At 43.3% G+C, this 20,210-nt stretch overlaps 1 protein-coding gene across 1 annotated transcript in view; it reads right to left on the reverse strand.

Moving 5' to 3' along the window:
* The window catches only part of CPS1 (carbamoyl-phosphate synthase 1), a 92,298-nt gene that overhangs the window by 41,586 nt on the left and 30,502 nt on the right, over window positions 1-20,210 (reverse strand). Inside the window, exons 16-21 of the mRNA XM_008504937.2 lie at window positions 19,651-19,779; window positions 15,779-15,923; window positions 15,191-15,401; window positions 13,924-14,122; window positions 11,868-12,044; window positions 6,768-6,886 (exon numbers count right to left, since the gene is read on the reverse strand). Coding sequence (XP_008503159.2) covers window positions 6,768-6,886; window positions 11,868-12,044; window positions 13,924-14,122; window positions 15,191-15,401; window positions 15,779-15,923; window positions 19,651-19,779 — 980 coding nt within the window. The remainder of the gene's footprint in view (window positions 1-6,767; window positions 6,887-11,867; window positions 12,045-13,923; window positions 14,123-15,190; window positions 15,402-15,778; window positions 15,924-19,650; window positions 19,780-20,210) is intronic.

Raw genomic sequence — 20,210 nt, forward strand, 5'->3', positions numbered from 1 at the left:
CTTGCTTATGCCTCTGTTTCAGTTTTCATTGTTGATTTGTTGCTTTTTGCTTAAAATTATAGCCTGTCATCTTTGAAGCTCCATACATTCACTTCTTCAATAATAAACACTAAATGGAAATGGAATAAATTCCCCTTAATGAGGAAATTTTCACCTGGCAGAGAGGACCTGGGGAAATCTACTAAATGACTGGAGGAATGCTGGCAGCATTGCAATTATGAGAAGAGGCTGCTCGTTTCAGTACAGTCCTCTCTTACACTTGACTGGCTTTCATCTGATCCACCAGTTTAGGAGAAATGCTAAATAAATGTGCAGGCAGAAAGCCCCAGCTTGATTTGGGACAAAGCATTCTTTTTCTTGTCTCCCAAATCAGTCCCTGCTTCATGTTAGGTATCTGGTGGGGTTTATGCCCATTCACATAGGATTTATTCACATGTTAATGGGTCTCAATCAAAAGGTTCAGGAATATTTTGTGAACAGAGGGCCAAAGCCTGAGCTGAGAGCAGCTGGGACACAGTGCATGAGATAACTTTTGTCCTGTAATGTCACAGCCTCACCTCTGCAGATCACCTCTGGTTTGTCTCAACAGCTATTCCTGTGGTTGAATACTCACAGAGGAGCTGCAAAGATAAATATGCCAGCTAAGCCCAACAGCCTTGAAGTCAGCTCCCTCTAAATCTGGAGGGGGTGAATTTAAGCCCAGACTACAGTTTAGCTAAGACAAGCAAAGTGGACTGAAAGCAAGAAGTGCTGGAGCCAAAATGCCCTAATGCCTAGCCCTGAGAGAGCTCTTCATTTCCCAGTAGTCATAGACCTGGGGGGCTCCAAAACCCTATTTGATTTCAGGCTGCCCTATGTACAACAACATATTCTTTCTCTTTTCCACATTGTCCTGCTCTGCTTCAAGGCTCCTAGTGACTTCCTTGATTGCTCCTGACGTTTTACAAGATTTTGAACATGCTACAATTAAAATAATGAGATCGGTGTATAAATGCTCTCCCTGCTTCTCATCTCCAGGAGACAGATTGTTACCATTTTTCCCCTCCTGAGATGACTGACAAAAAGCTGTCAAAAGAACGTTTAGGGAAGCAGAAGCTGTAAACCAACAAATCTCACTCACTGAAGAACTATCACTCCAGTGCTCTGCATCTTTAACATTCAGATCCCAGGGCTAATAAATCTTTCTGTGGACATCTTGATTCAAGGAACAGGAACCTCGTATCGCTCCCTAAGACCTAGATGACTCACATCTAGGTTTAACTGATGCACTGAAGCAGTTCACACCAAAGCACAGCCAGGAAAGGGTCATAAATACTTCTTCAAAGTCTATTTTTAGCTACTGGTAGAGGAGAGCTTTGAGGTCTTTGCTGGGATGCCATGGTAAAACCCCCTCTGCTGCTGGTAATTTACATATTGGTTACAGAGATTCCCCAATGGCTTTTAAAGGACAATGTCTGTGTATCATCAACAGCAAGGCAAAAATGCATATTGAGTTTTTACAACAGCACAGATGCTTTGAAAGAAAATACAGCTGTGAAATTATTACCAATGGCTCTATAAGACAAATAATAGAAAAGTATCTTATGTCAGATCCACACAAAGCACAGACAACAGTGCTGAACAGCTGCTTACATTATATTCTCCTCATATACAGAGTTCCTAATTTGTTCCTGAGTCTTCCCTGCCCCAGAGTTCACAGAGAAGACCAAAGTAATCTCCCCAGTTAGTTAAAAGTGAGTACTACAAATATGTCCCTGATAGCTCCTCAAACAATATAAATCAGTGTAGCCTTATTTAGCATCACTGGACCTGCTGCTTTACACTATACCAGATCTGATTCCTGCTCTCTGACCTGTCCCCAAATCACACAAGTCAGCAGAAACACAGCTTGTGAGACAAGCAAGGTGTTGCAACAACCACCGTGGAAGAGTACAGGTTATTGATGGCCTGTCTGACCCTTCCTCCCTGCATTCTCTCCTGGGTCACCTGCTGGAGCCAGGTTTAATTCCAGCACCTGTATTTCTGTGAGTACTCCACCACAGTCATGTTTTGAAATCAAGTCATGCTTCCAGCAAGCAGCTTTCAAAGCACACCTTTCACAGACCCAAGGACATGAGCTTCAAAAAGGAATTCACAATAAACAACTTCTTCCATGGGTCACTGGGTAGATTCACCTGGCTACAAATGCTCAGCTGAAGTCATTCTGCACCCTCCCTTTTTTTTTTCTGCTTACCCCTCTATTAACCCATGTCTCTTTAGGACTGGTAAGAGCAATACTCAGGACTGCATTTACCCCTTTCAATAAAGTCTCAGGCCAGGAGATGTTTTCACTCAGTGCCCACAGAGCAAGGACACATTCTCCTCCACAACAAAGCTCTGAAGTAAGAAGTTATTAAAACATGATTGGTGCCATCAAACTTTAGAAGGCCGAGTTTAGTTCACTGCTCTGCCAGACTGCCTTTGAGACTTTGGGCAAGCTTACCATCTCCAAACTTTGCTCCTCAACTGTGAAATGGGGGATTATCACACTCCTCATTTCTCGCTTGGATGCTACTTTATAGTCTTTTATCAATCTTGAAAAATTCCTCTTTGGGCAATACACTCACACTTCTGCCTGTTGCAAGATGGCTCAATCTCCCCTGGGTCTTACTCAGATCTTCCCGAGCAGTGAGCTTGACCCCATTATCCCACCCTTTCCCCCATTCCCATAGGCTCCCAAGTAACAATAAACACAGTTACAGGTCCAGTTGCTATGGAGATGTCCTTCTGATTTTGAACAAGGTTTTCATCCCCACATCACTTGGGTGTAAGGGATGATTTCATCACAGCTGCCTACCTCTTTACCTATAATTAATGGTATTTGTTGTACATTCTTCTTGCACAAAGCCACAGTTCTCAGGGATCACACAATCACACTAAGGGATCACACAATCAGGAACAGATGAAAATAACCAAACACAAATTACTGCAGACTGTCAAAGTACAGATGCAAGTTACAAAGGAGCTTTTCCCTTGCACCTAGGCCACCAGTGTCTTGAGCTGAACATGCTCAAGACACTGGTACTTCCAAGTTTGGGATTCAGCTGTGCTCTTGGAGATGATGCTGCCAGTGTTACTGGACCCTACTGCAAATCACTTGCTCTGCTCTGGGTCCATAATCCTGACATGAAAGTCATATCTTAGACCTCACTGTCTCAGACAGCTGACATGGTCTGTTCAAATTTTCAATTCCTTCATGAGCTGTCAGTCTGATCCACAGCCACTGGGGTCACGCCAGAGCCCTTCTCCTCCATTTTCTCCCACAGGACAGGCGAGACCAAATCTAAGGAAAGAATTTCCTGATAACAGCACTACCACTGTATTATAACACTATTATACCACTATATTATACCATTGTATTATTACCACTACCACTATAATATTGCACTACCACTGCTTCAGACACCATCACCTATTCCTGGACTGACAGCACGGGATGGTGCTTGTTCTTTCCATTTGTGGACGTACATGTGGGTTTGTCTGTGTGTGCATGGTAAGGGGAGGTTATAGTTACAAAGAAATTACTGAAAGTATGAAGATAATCAGTTAAAAACCAAGGAAAAAAACCCACAAGATAAGTTTACATGCAAGATGAAAAATACGTAGGTCACAGAAGAAACAGCAGTGGCATTTGACATGCAAGGGATATTACTGGATATTCTGGAAAGTACCCTCAAAATGGCTTTCTTTTCCCAATTCAACTCAGGCCATTTTCTTTCCTGCAGCCAAATCACATAACCTGAAACAACTTTTTTCTCCATCTTAGAGGGCCCAGAGGCAGAATCAAATGGAAACATTGCTGCAGCATGACAAAAGCTATACTGTCTCACCAACACCAGGTTCAGTCTTCTTTGGAAATATGTTTGGTGGAACAAATGTAAATGGGGCAGAAGGTGCCCTTCCTAGTCTCTACTGTATTTAAATGGCTGACCATGCCTGTACAGACACATTTGTCTGAGAACAGCCAAGCATTCAGAGCCCAGAAAGGTTTTGTACCTCCATAGCATTATCCTGTACAATGCTGCATAAACTCGTGAGGCCTTCTGCTCACCTTTGAATCACTTCACGTGGCAAGGATGCAAAGCAGCAGGGAGTGCGTGAATGCTGCTTGTTGAACTCCTCACAAAGGCCTCCACCTGCCTCTGAATCCCCTTCCCCATCTGTCTGCCATACCCACTTGCTCTGCCTCTGAATTTCCTCTTGGCAGAGACCAGTTCCTTGTCACCAGCCTCTACAACAGCCCTGCAGGGCCCAAATCAAGACTCTTGGCAGCGACATTACTCCAAACTGCATCCAAAACCTCACTGCAAAGAACCCCGAAACCAATCCAGAGACAAAAAGGAAGGGATGGATCCAACCAAGCAGAGAGTGAGCTTGTAACAAGCAATAGCACCTGGGAACAGGACAACTTCTGGTTCTGGTAACTGTATTTCAACAAGAGAAAGATTTAAAGTAATGAGGGTGTCACAGCTCATTCTTTTCCATTGGAAATAATCCTGTAAAACAGGTAAAACTCATGCCAGGCATGCTGGGGACTGGAAACAGCTGGCTGCAGGAAGAGCACATGTGTGCCAAGTCTCATTTGCATCACTCAATTAGCTTTCCTTCAGCTGTTGCAGAGATGTGTTTCCTGATGTGGATCACAAGACCAGACTCTTGGTTCAGGTCAGAAGTATTTTTCCCTGGCTGTTTGCCTTTCTTTCAATGTGCCTCAAACACACTGCAGCCGGACTGTCTGTCCCCTCCCTCCAGTGCAGGCTGGGAGGTAAGGGAGTTCCCTGGGAAAAGCCTGAGTGAGAGGGAGGGGTGGAAATCTGCACTGAGAAGTAAATGAGACTAAGTCAATTTATGCCACCAGTAACATGAGTTGAATTGCATGACTCCGTTTGCAAGAGACACAGCCTTGGTTGTGGACGATACAAATGCAAGGTGGGATACTGCCAAAGGGCTCTCTGTATCAGGTCACCCACTGAGCCTGCTGACATGTCACTAGATGGATGAAAACTGCGTGGGATGGTACCAGGTACTGCTCACATTACTAGGAGCATTATCACCTGACACCCACTGCAGAAAAGGGGAAAGTGGCCTGAGCAATAGAGGACAGCTCAGCACCATCAGCCTCTGTGAAGTCACAGTGGATTTATACCAGCTGAGGATGGGACCAACCTTCTGTGCATCATTCTAGAGTTTGCCACCCCAACAGCCAGAAAATCAAACTGATTCTGGATGTGTTGCTTTTCTTCCTCAGGAGCTGCACATATGTATTTAAGGCCCTCAAGACACATGCAACATGCCACAGATGTTAGAGAGCAAAAAACAGTGAAGCCAAACAATAAATTTCTGTAGATAATCAAGCTGCTGCTTCTCTTCGACACCTCCCTCCGCATTTATTTTTGTTTAGCTCCAGATTCAGCTTCTTCCGGGGGACAAGAGAGAGAAAGAGCTGCTCAATTAAAGCCGTGCAGCTGGTCAAAGCAGCAGAAATCACAGCAGAGGAACGGAACCAGTTCCGCAGTGGTGTCCTGGCTACGGTGCGCTCCCAGTGCCATCATGTGGTGAAACGTGGCTAACACACCGGGTACCCGAAGCCCAAAAGATGCTCACCATTCGGTCAACTTAGCCAGGAGGTTCTCCCAAGCTCGTAAACCACAAAGGGAAAGCTTAACTCAGCATCTGGAACTGAAATACAGCCCAGCGCTTTCATTTACTGCGATCTTTCCTGCTTAGTTTGATACGGTCATTTTTCTTAAAAAAAGAAGATTTATATTTACATATATCTGGAATTATGGGTGTTTGAAAGTGCTGTACAAAGGCAACACACACTGCTTGATCACAGCAAGGCAGAAAAGCTTAAAAAATCAATTGCCAAGGCCAGAAAAAAATGCAGTGCATCTGACCCTCAGGTGCAGTAAACCAGGACAAGTCCTATGCTTAAAGGCGAAGTCTGTCTGTCCCAGGTAGATGAGCACAGCCTGCTGCTACTCATTGCAGGCCCTCCACATTCCCAGCCTTAGTCTCAGAGATACAGTGAGGATTTTCCAAAATAAACCAGGACTTCCACAGTCCCTGACAGCAGCATTTAAAGAAGGTATTTTAGCAAAAAAAGAATGTTTTCAGGAATTTCTTCTGTCCAGACAAGGCAGTGAACTGTGTTTTAAGACAACACTGCTTACTCCAATAAACTCCCCAGCACTGACTGACTCTGGTTTCATGAAACCAAACCTTGAGTACTATGTTCTGGGGTCCCCAACATAAGGAGCACCTAGAGCTGTTGCAGTGAATCCTGAGGAGGGCCACAAAATAATCAGGGGGATGGAGCACCTCTGCTAGAGTGCCAGGCTGAGAGAGTGTGTTGTTCAGCCTGGAGAAAAGAAGGTTCCAGGGAGAGTGGGAGAGGAGAGAGAGACTTAGGTTACACATTAGGAAGAAATTATTTAGTGTGTGGGTGGTGAGACATTGGCACAAGTTATCCAGAGAAGTTGTGGCTTCTCCATCCCTGGAAGTGTTCAAATCCAGGCTGGATGGGGCTGGAGAAGCCTGGTCTAGTGAGAGGGGTCCCTGCCCATGCCAGGGGTCTTGGAACTAAATGATCTTTATGGTCCTTTCCAATCCAAACCATTCTGTGATTCTATTACTGCATCTGTGCTTGGGCTTACCAAAGGTTTCCCAGTAGAAGGATCCTCAGAAGGGCAGTTATATCCTAGGACAAAGCTGTTGTTTTTTCCTACCTGTTGTGTTCCTTAAGGATCCTCCTCATGTTCACAATGTTGCACATCTTATACAGGAACCATTTGTCAATGGCTGTGAATTTGTGAATGACATCCACAGGCACTTTGTTCTCCAAGGCCTGCCAAAAACAGGACAGCACCAAACAGCCTCTTTAAAACATGCTTCACAAATACAGAGTTAGTCTGCAAAGAGGTAGCAGCAACTACATAGAATGGAGGCACAAAAAGTACTGTAGTCTAAGCTGGAAAAATCAAAGGTTCCTCTACCCCAGGACACTGTGATCCACAACAAAAAATGTGCCACTCAGGGAGCGTGGGGAAGCACCAGCCACTTTTCTGCACACACCTTGGTACCAAAAGCTGGATTCAGTTTGAGCAAGAGAGAGATAATTTGCTTTTTCACAAAGCCAGCAGCCAAACTTCAACTGATGGCAACAGGGCTTGGTGGCCCCTTGGTGGCCTTCACTATCTACAGCAAGGCACACTCAGCCTGCAGTGCTGACTCCTCCATCTGCACCCCTTACCACTCAAGTTGCCTAAATCTAGACCCACTGCTAGCTTCCTAGCTGCAAATCTTAAACAGCAAGGTCCAGCTTCTAAGATGGGGAGGAACATTTTACTTTGGAGCATTCATCTTGATTTACCCCTGAAACACAAGGCTGAATCACACATACAGCCTTGAAGTACTCCTGAAGCAAGTTAAAGTGCAGTCCTGGGTCACACATTGCAGCTGCAGCATAATTCATTCTTCTCTCATCTAAAGTTAATGTCAAGATCATTCAATTTCTGGATTATTTTGCTGGAGCTATTTACTTATTACTACTATTCTGTTTTGATCAAACTATTAGCAACCACAGGGTAAAAAGGAACCCTGCAGAGTTATTATTCAAACAACATTTTACAGGATACTGCAATATGAAAAAAAGATATTTTGGATGAATATGCTAGAGAGCCATTGCAGCTTTATTTTCTTTCACTGATACTTCTTAGGTCTCACCAGTGGTGTGCAGTTACAAGTCTCTTGATAAAAAAAGTATAATCAACCATAATGATAATATCAGATCAGTGTCTTGGCTGAGCTTAAGCAATCAGGCTCATTAACTTGCTACCATGTTTAATTGTTTTCTTGCAGGGCAGCATCCATGGAACAAGTCCAGAGTAATGCCCCTGAAGATAACTCCAGCATTAATCCAGAAACAAGTTTGGCCCCCTGCACCCCAGTTATTCTCCTGAGTCATCAAGCTGTGAAAATAAGGTTGTACCATCAGTGGGAGCTTCAGTGCTGTGATGTGGAGACTTTATGGCAACTGAAGTGCACAGGTGTCACCATTTGAACAGGAGGAACTAAAGAAGGAGGGCTTTTCAGACTCTGAGAGAGGCAGAATGCACAGGGAGGGATCAATTCCCTCCCATTTCCTGCCATACTCTATAAAAGGTCAGAAACCCAGCAGCTCCTCCCTCTTTCTGCTCCTGCTTTGTGCTGCCTGTGCAGTTGTTCATTACCACCAGCTTGCCACGCACTATCAGGTTGTGTGTATATATATATATATTTGTATCATTTTGTTACTTTACCCTTTATGTTATTATCTTTCCCTTTTGTTAGTAAAATCTGTATCTGTTGCAAGACGAACCTCTCTTAGGGCACGGCGCTCCTAGGTCCAGCCAGGTGTTCCAGCAGAAACTCACAAACAGTGCTCTGAGTCTATAGCCCTCAGGGTTGACTAGCCTGGGTCGGTGCTACTGCTCTAGATTCCACCAACCTCTCTGCTGGCTTGCTCAGGAGTGAGCTGAGCCTGTGCTTCAAGCCTCACCTTTTATTGGCCCCCTAATCCTGCTCATGGGCAGTGAGGGCCCGCCCTAATCAGGCACAGGTGGGCTTAACACAAGCTCATGCCCACTACCTGGCAATTAGTGGCACCTGGTTGCCTTATTTCACTACATGTATCCAATTGTTTCCAGTTTCCAACTTAAAACCAGTCTTTATTCCCCTTTTATCATCCCTTTGTGTGTGTGTGGGGGGGGAATACAGAGGAATTCTGTCCTAGGTTTGTAGTCCACCCAAACTGCTAAGCCATGACAACAGGTCGGACCAGTGCTGTGCTCCAAGAAAGTATTACCTGCATGGACAAAGGTTGGGTGAATGCTCTCTCATTAGGCACTGACAGCACTTTCCACTTTTTCTGAAGGATTTCCAGGCAGCTTGCCTGTGTTTCCCTCTCACAATTTTTCTCTTGCCCCAAGAGGTAATAAGCTGCTGGACTTGAATATCCTGCATGCTCACAAGCGGCAAACCCCAAATGCACATTTTGTCTCCTTTAGAGTAAGCAGTAACTCACACAGCAAACCTTGGCACCCACCAGCCACTGCTCTTCCAATCCCCTGCAAAGAGAATCCCAGGGCTATCACAGTGATCCCTGAGCACTGGCAGTGACAAGGCTGGGCTTCTCACACATTTCTGGGTAAAATATAGGGTGTGAGGCAATGGGTAAAAAGTTCCTCCCATTCTGATTCCTTAGTGCCTGGAAGGTGAGGTCACACTGCCACGAGTGGGACAGGAGCAAATCTGTCTTCTGCCCATCTGATTTCACAGAACAAGTACAGAGTTGCTTATCTTGAGGATCACCAACCTTCAGCCAATGGTCCCCAGGCCACATGTACACACACAGGTAGTATGACCACATACACTTAATCAGCTTAGGACCCTTTATATAAAAGCTCTAGGGATCTTCTAAGGAAACTGAAAAAACACTAATTACTTCCCCTCCTCAATCAGAGGAGAGGCAGAGAAAACAACCATCTTCCTCTCTGTGGCAGAAATCTGGAGGCTGGGAAAGAATGAGTTTGCAGACAGGTCTTGCCCCCAAGATCACCCCAAGACCACCACACTACAGGGGCAAACGAGTTTTCCAGGCAGGAAAGCCCTGCAGGAATTGATCAGGGGCCCTAGACTATCCTCCCATGGCCCTATTCTATTCAAATCTCCACAAAGGAGTTCAGCCTTAACACACCACTGGAAAGAGGGAAGGGAGCTGCAGCAGGACAGTATGAGTCTAGAGCCCTACCCCCCTCCAAGTGCACCCCATCCAGTAGATGATGGCCTCATGCTGGGAAGCCAAGGGGTTTATAGGGCTGCCTTCACAACAGGAGCCAGAAAGCAGGCTTTGTTTCCAGACCAAGCAAAAGAGGGCAGCTCAGGTGCCTGTGTTGGCACCCTGGTTCCTTCAGTCTTGCCCCTGCTCCTCACCAAAGGAAGCATTTAGTTGCTGCTGGACAGGAGCACAAATGCAAACAAACACATCTGTAGTGTGGAAAATTGGAGACCTGGGCTCTGGTGTGAAACAGAGCATTGATCAAATCCACAGCAACAGTTTTCTGAGAGCACTTGTACACAACCTTGAGAGCACCCAGAAAAGATCTGATGCAACCTAAGCAGCCCTGCTCATTAGGCAGCTCCACCTTTGCAGTACTCAGTCACTCTGACCAAGGGACAGGTCTCATCTATTTCATTCTCTCTCCTTGTGCTTTCTTTCACGTTACAACAGGGAGTCCCATTACAATAGCAGTAACTCTGAAGGGCAGCTGAACTCCCCTCCCTTTCACTCGAGCAGTTACTCTTTTTATCATCCAGATGACAAAGAAAAGAGAAAAAGTAAAAAGCCTTGGAGAGCTGACTAGTGGGGTTTGGAAGGGGGGAGGAGAAGACATACAAAGCAGATCCATCTTGTTCCAAACAAAGCTAATGGCTAATGGGAACTAACTGTTTGCTTTTAAATGCCAGCATGCTGGAAAGGGATTTCCAGACAGGCAGCCCCAGCTGCGAGAAGTATCTCTTACTGATATTGCTTGCCTCAGTTATTAACAGAGATGAATTAGTGCACTGTGTCAGGCAGAGGCTGCTCTGTAGAGGGAGGGATTAAGACTTTGATCTTGCTTTTTTTGACAACTCCTCGTGAAAATGCCACCAGCTGGAAACACCCAGAGTGCTTAGTGGGACCCAAACTCACCTTCATCTCCCCAGATCCCGTGTGTTAACATGGAGCTAAGATTAACCTTTCAAAAAAGCTCTCTGAGCCAGTCAAACAGACAAGAAGCAAGATTTTTCTCTCAGTTACAAGGAAAAGCTCTTATAAAGACCAAGCACAGCTGCTGAAGGATGTTCTACACTTACAAATACACACATTTTCACTGCTTGAATAGCAAGAGTCAACACCTGGACAAGCCACACATTTATAGAACATCCTGTGCTTTTCATTTAGGCCATTTATAAGAGGAGCAGCTACATGAAAACCTTTTTACAAATACAGCACAGCCTCAGGTCCTCACACTTATGTGGAGGATGTAATGAGATATATCTACAAATGAGCACAAAGGGCTTAAAGATTCCACCACACAGAGTCAGGAACAAAAAAATAGTAACTGGCTATACCCTGCCTGAAAGATTTACAATCTTAGAAAAAGCTCAACAAGTAAGTATGAGCTATAACAGACAGCTTCTCCCTCCTCTTCATTGAGAGTATGGACAGAGGGACAAGTTAGCTGCAGCAAAACCAAAGTGTAAAAATGCACTTACCTTATAAAGTAACTAACTCTTCATCTACCATGTGATATACACAAATACCATGGACCAGAAGGAAGAAATAATTTCACACCCTATTGTAAGCTCCCCTTACAATAACACCACCACCACCCTCTCATTACCCAGACACCTGGAAAGATGAAGTGATTTGCCTGGTGTGACGGGAGAGGGGTTAATGGTAGGGGAAACTGAGCCTATTTCAAAGAATAGGGGATTCCCTGTATGCTAAATATGTGTTCTAAAGTATTTTTTTTTAGTTTCAAGCCCACACTAATGCAACAATTGCAAAATGACAGTGGTCTCACAGACTGCAGTTTGCTATTCTTTATCATCATTTCTCATAAGGATCTTCATTTTTTCCTTCCTTCCTATAAATTAATGGTAACCAGCAAAACTGGACAACTTTGACTCTTAAACTGGTGCAAATCAGAGCTGAACATTCCCCAATATTCAGCAAACAAGATGACCAGCCCAGTAGCTATAGTTCAAGGGACATAGATCAAGAGCTTTCTGTCTTTTGTTACCTTGGCTATTGCATATATCCGAGTGCTGGATGGCTCAGAAAGTTCCTTCTGGAGATCTATGATGGCTGGCCAGGATTTATTCATGGGCAGATGTGAAGTGAGGCCATCTACAGAGGGGTGGCACATTCTCAGGGCTTTTTGGAAGCTCTCTTCAAAAGTGCGCCCAATAGCCATGACCTGTAACAGAGAGCACTCCCACATCAGCCACAGTGATCATAAAGGAAGCCTCTGCTCTCCTCTATAAACCACTCTGAAGCATTTCAGGAGAGGGAGGCATTTTGTAGCAGCATGGGTGTAGTAATATAGAAGGATATTTCTGTTTAACAAGCTGTTAGAGATAGAAATTTGCAGTGGGAATTTTAAGGTTCAGAAGAAATCTGCTTCTCTTCCTTTAAATTACATTTAACAATGACTCTCCCCTGTGAGGGTTCTCTGAAAGGATTACTCCTCTTTGGCCTAGCAGCACTGGGGCTTCGCTCCTTCAATCTTGATATCATGTTTAATAAGAAAACAAGCCTTTCTCTGTGGAAATCTGTGAGGTAGCAAAGCCCTTTCTCAAATTTCTACATTTTTATTTCCCAGTGCAGTACAACTCTAAGTATAAAAATCTTCTCAAATATAACGTTGAAAAATGTCAAAAGAAAAAAATAACATTGTTTTCTCTTTTCTCACAGCTCTGGGCCCACTGCCCAGCACAACAGAGCTCAGGAAAAACCAGGCCAGACAAGACTGTTCAATTAATAAAAATGCAGTAGATGCTGCAGTCCACCTTCAAGTTCAGGCCTAGGGAGAGGACTTCCATACTAATGGAGAAACAGGGGCAAGAAGATCTTTGCCTCAAAGACATGCTCTCCTAGCACTACCTTCTTCATTTCTGGCAAGGGGATTCCTACTCCCAGATCCTGCAGACTTATATTTCCTCTTAAGCTTCTCCATCCCTGTTTCAGTTTCCCCCTCAGCAGTCACAGACTCAAGTGATTGGAGCACTGAACCTTTCTATATCTCTCTGCTCTCTTTACCCAGTATCCCACCTGGAGAAGGACAGGGGATGAACCTGTTCTGCTTTTGTGATATGCAGTCACTGGAAGGACTCAATACTTCCTCCATGCAAATGTGCATGGCCCAAAAGTGTTCACAGCTGATGGTTTGTATTTAGAAATCCCAGCTCCACAGAACATTAAAAAAAACAAACTACATTGCTATTAAAAACCAAAAATGCTGTTGGAAAAATTAAGTTCTAATTAATTCTTCCAGCTGTGACAAAGGCTTGTTGTCTACGCAAGGTAGAATTGATATTAGGAATGTCTCGTGTGTCAAAATAATTTAATAAAATAGCTATTTGAAAAGCATTAGGAAACAAAGACAGCTTAAACCCACACAATTATTTTGCTTTGGTAGCTGATACGTAATTAACTAATTAAATGGGTAATTTACCCATTTTGCTTCACTTCTCTCTTAAAACATGATCTGAAAATGCTGTTATTGTCTCAGACACCTTAAAATCAGGGTTTCACAGTCACACTGTCATGCTCCAGGTATCAGAAACTTAATCAGTAAGAGGAGTCAAAACTTCAGAGCGAGATTACAGATTGTGTTTGGATTCAAGACAAGAAGTAGACTGAGATATGGCATATGGTTATAACAGAGAGGACTAATAACTACAGCAGCAACCAAGAGCTGTGGCTCATCAGCATCACTGAAAATCTTAACAGACTCAAGCTCGTGAAGTTCTGCTCTAATTAGCCACGACTACAGAACCCCAAACAAAAAAATAACTCAGAGTTCTGTAATGAGTATTAAGAACAAAATCCACCTTGATGCAAACTTCTCTTCCCTTAGGAGTCAAACCATTTATGAAACTACACTCCAATATCCAAGACTACAGAGTCCTAACTCACTTCAATTAATTATAGCACTGGATAAAAACGATTTGAGCTAAATAAGCCTCTTTAAAAGCCTTTAGGTCCCTGAAGATAGATATTCAGAGGGCTTCCAAGAATGAGAAATGACTTTCTCAAGAGAAGGGATAAAAGGGAATGAGAGAGTCTGCACTGACCTCTCCCACACTCTTCATGGAGCTTCCAATCCGGCTGGAAGTGTGCTGAAAACGATCCAAGTCCCAGCGGGGTATCTTGGTAACAACGTAATCCAGGCTGGGCTCAAAGCAGGCAGAGGTTTTTCCTGTCACCACGTTCTTGATTTCTGGCAAGGTGATCCCCAAGGCAATTTTGGCAGCAATGAATGCTAATGGATACCTGCCACAGAGAAGTAGGGCACAGCAGAGTGGGATGCACTTTGCTTTTGCAAATCCCAGGAGTGGATTGAATTAAACAAATGTGATATTTTTCCCTCCTCAACACATTGGAAGGTTAATGTGTTCAAGCATAGCAGGGCCCATCCAGCTTCCTACCTTAACACATCGTAGAGCTACCTACCCAGACCTTGAACTTGCTTTATTACCTGCAAGGCCACCATTTTTGGCATCTGTGGGACCCACAGGGAGACCACATAAACAGATATGTTTTGCTGCAAGACTGCCATCCTAAAAGAAAACAACCCACTGTCCAGCATCATGGCTTATCTCCAGCCTGCTATGGCACTTCAACAACCACAGAAGTTGTTGAGAACTGAAAATTAGAGATTAATTTGTGCTTCTCCACAGCATCTGCAAAGTGCAATTAAGAAGCTGATTTTTAAACAGCCTGCTCTGACCATCCTTGTCTTGATTAGTTTATGATTAGCCAACAAAACAAAGGCAGCTAGCAATACCATTTGCATCAGTCTGACAGGCAGCTCATTAATAACCCTGTCCTCTGGGTCCCAGAGATGATTTGCAGCCAGCATAGGGATACAGTGGAACTGATTTGTAAGAACAGCTATTAAGCCCCCACACATGCACCTCCTGGGAGTTTTTCCACTTGTAGTAAGAACATCAGCAGGCTGGAATGGACCTGGGAGGCTCACTAACCCCTTCTTCCACCTCCCAGCAGGACCCATTCTCCAAGGGTCAATCCTAGCAGATGCTGACATGAACTGCTCTTAAAAGCTTCCCAAGCAGAAATCTGCATCTGACTGACCTGGCTGCTCCAGAGTTCTCCCAAATAGCTCACTTCAGCCATCCTTGCTGCAAATTAAGCTTGTGCCTCCTTATCTTAACTGCATGGAAAGCAGATGCAGAAAATCTTCCAGCTGTCAGTTACATATTTAAACAACACAGTGATCTAAGTCACCTGTCATAATTCTCTTTTTCTGTTCTTCTTCCCTTAGTTTTTTTTTGTTTATTTGTCTGCCCTTTAACTTTTTGTCTGTTTATAAAATCTTACCCTGTTGCCTTGGAGGCCAAAGCTGAACTTCTAGAGAGTCTGGCATTAACTTCAATGATGTAGTAGTCCAGGGAAGTTGGATGCAGAGCAAACTGGATATTACACTCTCCCACGATGCCCAGATGTCTGACAACTTTGATGGCACGATCCCTCAGCATCTGAAATTCCTCATTAGTGAGTGTCTGGCTTGGAGCCACCACAAAAGAATCTCCTGTTTGTCACAAGGTAGCAGAGAAGGCAAATGAGAAGTAGCTCAGTGGCAGTAAATTCTAGCCACAGAGGTCACTGTCTTTGCTAACTCATTGCTAGTAATGAAGTTACCACAGACATTCAAACCTGTGAAAAAGGTGATGAAAAGCACAGGTAGTTAGTAGCCCAGAGCTCAAGTTGCTGATGAATCTTATGGAAAACTGAATCATAGGGGTAGGTTTAGCCTAACAATATTTGTTTCACACCCTAGCTGACTGCAGCCAAGGCCTGAAGCATATTTCTAGAACCCACTTCATCAGTCACAAAACTAAGTCAATAACAGCAGGCAGAAGGGCCCTGCATAAAAAAAGTAATGAGCCACCCTGTGCCCAAGCCTACCTGTGTGGACTCCCATAGCATCAATGTTTTCCATATTGCAGATAGCAATACAGTTATCAGCAGCATCTCTCACAACTTCATATTCTATCTCCTTCCAGCCAACAACTGACTTTTCCACAAGTATTTGTTTAGTCATTGCAAATGCCTGGGAATACAGCAGAGGAAATGAAAAGTAAAAAAGAAAACCTTATTAGAGCATGTTCCATATTCAAGACTTAAATATGTGGGGCTTATCAGACATCCCAGACATACATGAGAGGGCATGGTCTTAAATTGTGCCGGGGGAAGTTCAGATTGGATATTAGAAAGAATTTTTTCACAGAAAGGGTGATCAGACATTGGAACAGGCTGCCTGGGGAGGTGGTGGACTCTTCATCCCTGGAGACATTTAAAAAGCAACTCGATATGGCACTCAGTGCCATAGTCTAGTGACTGTGGCGGTAGTTGATCAAGGGTTGGACTCGATGATCTCTGAGGTCCCTTCCAACCCAGCCTATTCTATGATTCTATACATGAAAATTGAAAAATGAAGATAAGGCAAAGTCCACAGCACTGATGACAAACACTTGTTATTTCTATCTTTTTTAAAAAAAAAAAAAGAAACAAACTTTGCATTAGCTTCAGGAGAAAGGCACAGGAAACATTTATGTGATCTGATGGGGAAACAAGGCAGGGCATATGATCTTGTGATGGCATATCAATAACAAATAGATAGAAAAAAACACCCAGTGCTTCAATCATGCAACAGGCACGTGTTTCTGTTTGTGTATGTGGGCAGCCCCATGCACATCAACAGGAGCACTCTGCAGAAAGCTAAATGACTGTGATAGGGAGTGTGGTTGTCAGCAAACACCATGTAATTAATAGCACTAATAATGTTGCTTATCATTGCCATACTAACTGGAAGCAAGATTTTTGATTTATTCTTAAACAAATTTTGAAAGTACTCCTTGGCATAAGAGATAAAAAAGCAAAACCAGTTTGTTGGTAAATAAGAATTATCTAAGTGAATAAATGGCCTCAATATTAGCAGATAAAAAAACATTAATCAATTCTCTACTTAAAACCCTAGAAAATAGTGGGTACACAATCATCTCATCCTTTAGCAAAGCTTCTTGTTTTAATGATGCCCATGAATTTGTCCTCAGTATGGCCCCCTCTGTATTTAGCTCAAGTTGCTACATAAATGTTGCCCTTAGCTCAGCTGCCAAATGTACACACACCTAAAAGAGAAGAAATAGTTTAAGGGGTGGCATTTCACACCCAGCCTAAGCAGGCACTGAATTTGTGGTGATGTAGCAGGAACACTTAACCACACTTGTAAACTGCCCCTATGTTCCTATTGCCTTCCCTCACTCGAAATGAGTAAGCTCAGGAGGTGTGAACTGAAGGCCAGATCCCTTGAGCTACCTGTGCTATGGAACACCCATAGGTGTTCAGTTATCTGAATTATATTCAATTCAGAGTTCAGTGCCTGAAAATCCAGCTCACAGAATTAATACAGATCATCTTCACAACTGAAAAGGATAGTTTCTGCTGGGCTGTGGAAATAAACTTCGGATGCTCAGCTAATTCAGCATGACCCAAATGGATTTTCCACTATAAATTTTGAAATATTGATATTAAAATAGGAAGTGCTACTGATTCTCTTGAGAGGCAGGAGGCTTTGCAGAGGGATATAGATAGATTGGAGCATGGGGCTATGATTAATGAGATTAAAGTTAACAAGTCAGAATTCTGGATTCTATACCTAGGATGGAATAATGCTGAGCACAAGTATAAATTGAGAGAGGACTGGTTGAAGAGCAGCCATGCAGGAAGGGACGTGGGGGTACTGCTCAGCATCACTAGGCTCAGTGTGAGTCAGCCACAAGCCCTGGAAGCCAAGAGGGCAAACTCTACCCTGGGAAGTATCAGACACAGCAGCACCAGACAGTCAAAAATGGTGATTATCCTGCTGTGTTGAGGGCTGCTGCAGCCTCACCACAAGCACTCTGTGCAGTTCTGGGCCCCACAGCTTCAGTAGGATGTGAAGGTCCTTGAACACGTCCCAGAGGAAGGCACACAGCTCATGAAAGGGCTAGCAGGAATGTCCTATGAGGCACAAATAGGGACTTTGGGTTTCGCTAGTCTGGGGAAAAGTTGGCTGAGGGGACTTCGTTGGTCTCTAGAGCTTCCTGAGGAAGCAAAGTGAAGAGGGAGCTGCTGATCCATTGACAGAACACATGAGAATGGTTCAAAGCTGTGCCAGGGGAGGTTTAAACTGGACATTAGGAATAATTTCCTTATCAAGAGAGTGGTCAAACACTGGAACAGGCTTCCCAGGGAGGCAGCCAATGCCACAGGTCTGTCAGTGTTTAAGCAGCATTTGGACAATGCCCTTAACACCGTGCTTTAACTTTTGGTCAGTTCTGCACTGGTCAGGCAGTTGGACTGAGTAATTGCTGTAGGTCTTTCCAGCTCAAATGGTCAGTTTTATTCTAGCCTATTCTGTTGTACTCCATTGAAAATGCTGGAGCTCTTTTAGTGTAATATTTGAGAAAATGAAAACATTTACTCAGAAAGTAAAATGGAATCAGGCTTTTGGTAGGAAAAAAAAAGGAAGTTTCAGAAATATGAAAAACTTACTAAAAAATATTCAACTGCCCTACCCGAAATTTGTACAGACAATAAGATATTTATAAAGAGCAGGCTGCTTTACAGATTTCAGTGAAAAATAGAGGTTCAAAAGCACTTTTCTAAAAAAAAACCAAGAAATGCTAATCAAAACTATGTTCTACTGAAAAATGTTCTGCAATAAACCTTTCAGGCAGCTGCACTGCTGAGGCTTCTGGGTGAATTTCTGTTTTCTCTAAACACAGACCATGCATGAGACTGGGTCAGTGAAGTGTTTCCAGCCTCAGTCACCAGTCCATACAATGGGGTGAATGAAACCACTGTGGCCTCCTGCATCTGTCAGTCCTGTCCATCAGCATCCCTGCAAGTGACACTGCCTGGGCATACATTTGTTTCCACTAAGCACAGTACTAGATCCAAAATCTGTTTGCATGACAGCAATGTGAAGGAATACAAAATGTCCTTTTCACATACAGTTTACTGGCATCAGCAGTACTTCTTTCTAGAGATGCACGAAACATTCAGGGGTTCAGGAAAAAAGGAAAAGACAAAACTGAGAATTTGAGACCAACAGATAGAGGTTTATTTCCTAAAATTTTGCTTTTTTTGCCAAGGAAATAAGATTCTGTTTTGTTTTTCCCAATTATCTGTTTGCTTTCCAGAGCAAATGAACAAAAAAACCCCTCAAAAAATGAAAAAAACAAACCAACAACAATGCCAGATTTCCTACAGAAACAGAGCTGTCTCTTCATAGCCAGAGACAGCTGGACGTCAATTCATGAAGAATCATCCCGTTCAATCTCTAAATGAGCTTTTGACCTAGCAAAAATACCATCTTTAAATGGAAACCCAGCAGAGACTCAAGCCTTCCAGCTCTTCTGTCCCTGATACTACATCACCACTTGGCATCTGAAATGTTTCAACATCCTTGATGTCTTTCATGTGCCATTTACACGTGAATGCAGGTGAATATAATCTACTATGTTTCTTTTCAGATGTGAATGGCTGAAAAACTTGCTCAAATTGTCTCTCATTAATTTAAGAGATCTGTCATTTAACCATTGTAAGCATTTTCATTTCACAAGCCAGCAGGAATTATGAAAAGAGGGCACTGGATGGAACCAGCATGATGTTTTACAGATAAGATAAAAGGCACTGTGTGTACAATTTCCACTCAGTGTCCACGACTATCTGAAGAACTTCTCAGAGAACCAGATGTTTAGTTCTATTCACAGAGTTTGCAATTGCAGACATACCTTTGTACCAAGGTCCAGCAAACTTTCCTCATCAGGGCATATGCCTGACCCCAGACCACCAAGGGCATAAGCAGAACGTATCATGACTGGGTAGTTAATCTTTTCAGCTGCCTTCAGAGCATCTTCAATCTTAAAAGAGAGGGGGATACATTTCAGAGATATTATAACAAGATGAATAAAACCTTACTCATAACTCATAACTTCATAATTCATACTCTTTAATTCTGTTACATGATTAACTGGGAATCCTACCAGTAAGCTGCCTGAAGATAAAATTGAAAGAATAAGCATTGTCTTTGTGACATTGCTTTGTTCTACCAAACAGCAGACAACTGGAACACAGGCTCAAGGAGGTAACTTATGTTTTTATTTATGGACATCCTTGATGACTTTCTGTGGACAATGTCCTTACATGGTCCACCTTCATAGACTTCAGCATGAAATAACCCCTTCAAAAAGCTTGTACAAGTTTTTTTACTAAAAAAAAAAAAAAAAGTAGCCAATGACACCTTATGTATTTTTGTGCTGCAGCACAGAAGTCACCCCAGCCTAATTTACTT

Source organism: Calypte anna, chromosome 7 (assembly GCF_003957555.1).
Source record: "Calypte anna isolate BGI_N300 chromosome 7, bCalAnn1_v1.p, whole genome shotgun sequence".
NCBI classification, from domain to species: Eukaryota; Metazoa; Chordata; class Aves; order Apodiformes; family Trochilidae; genus Calypte; species Calypte anna.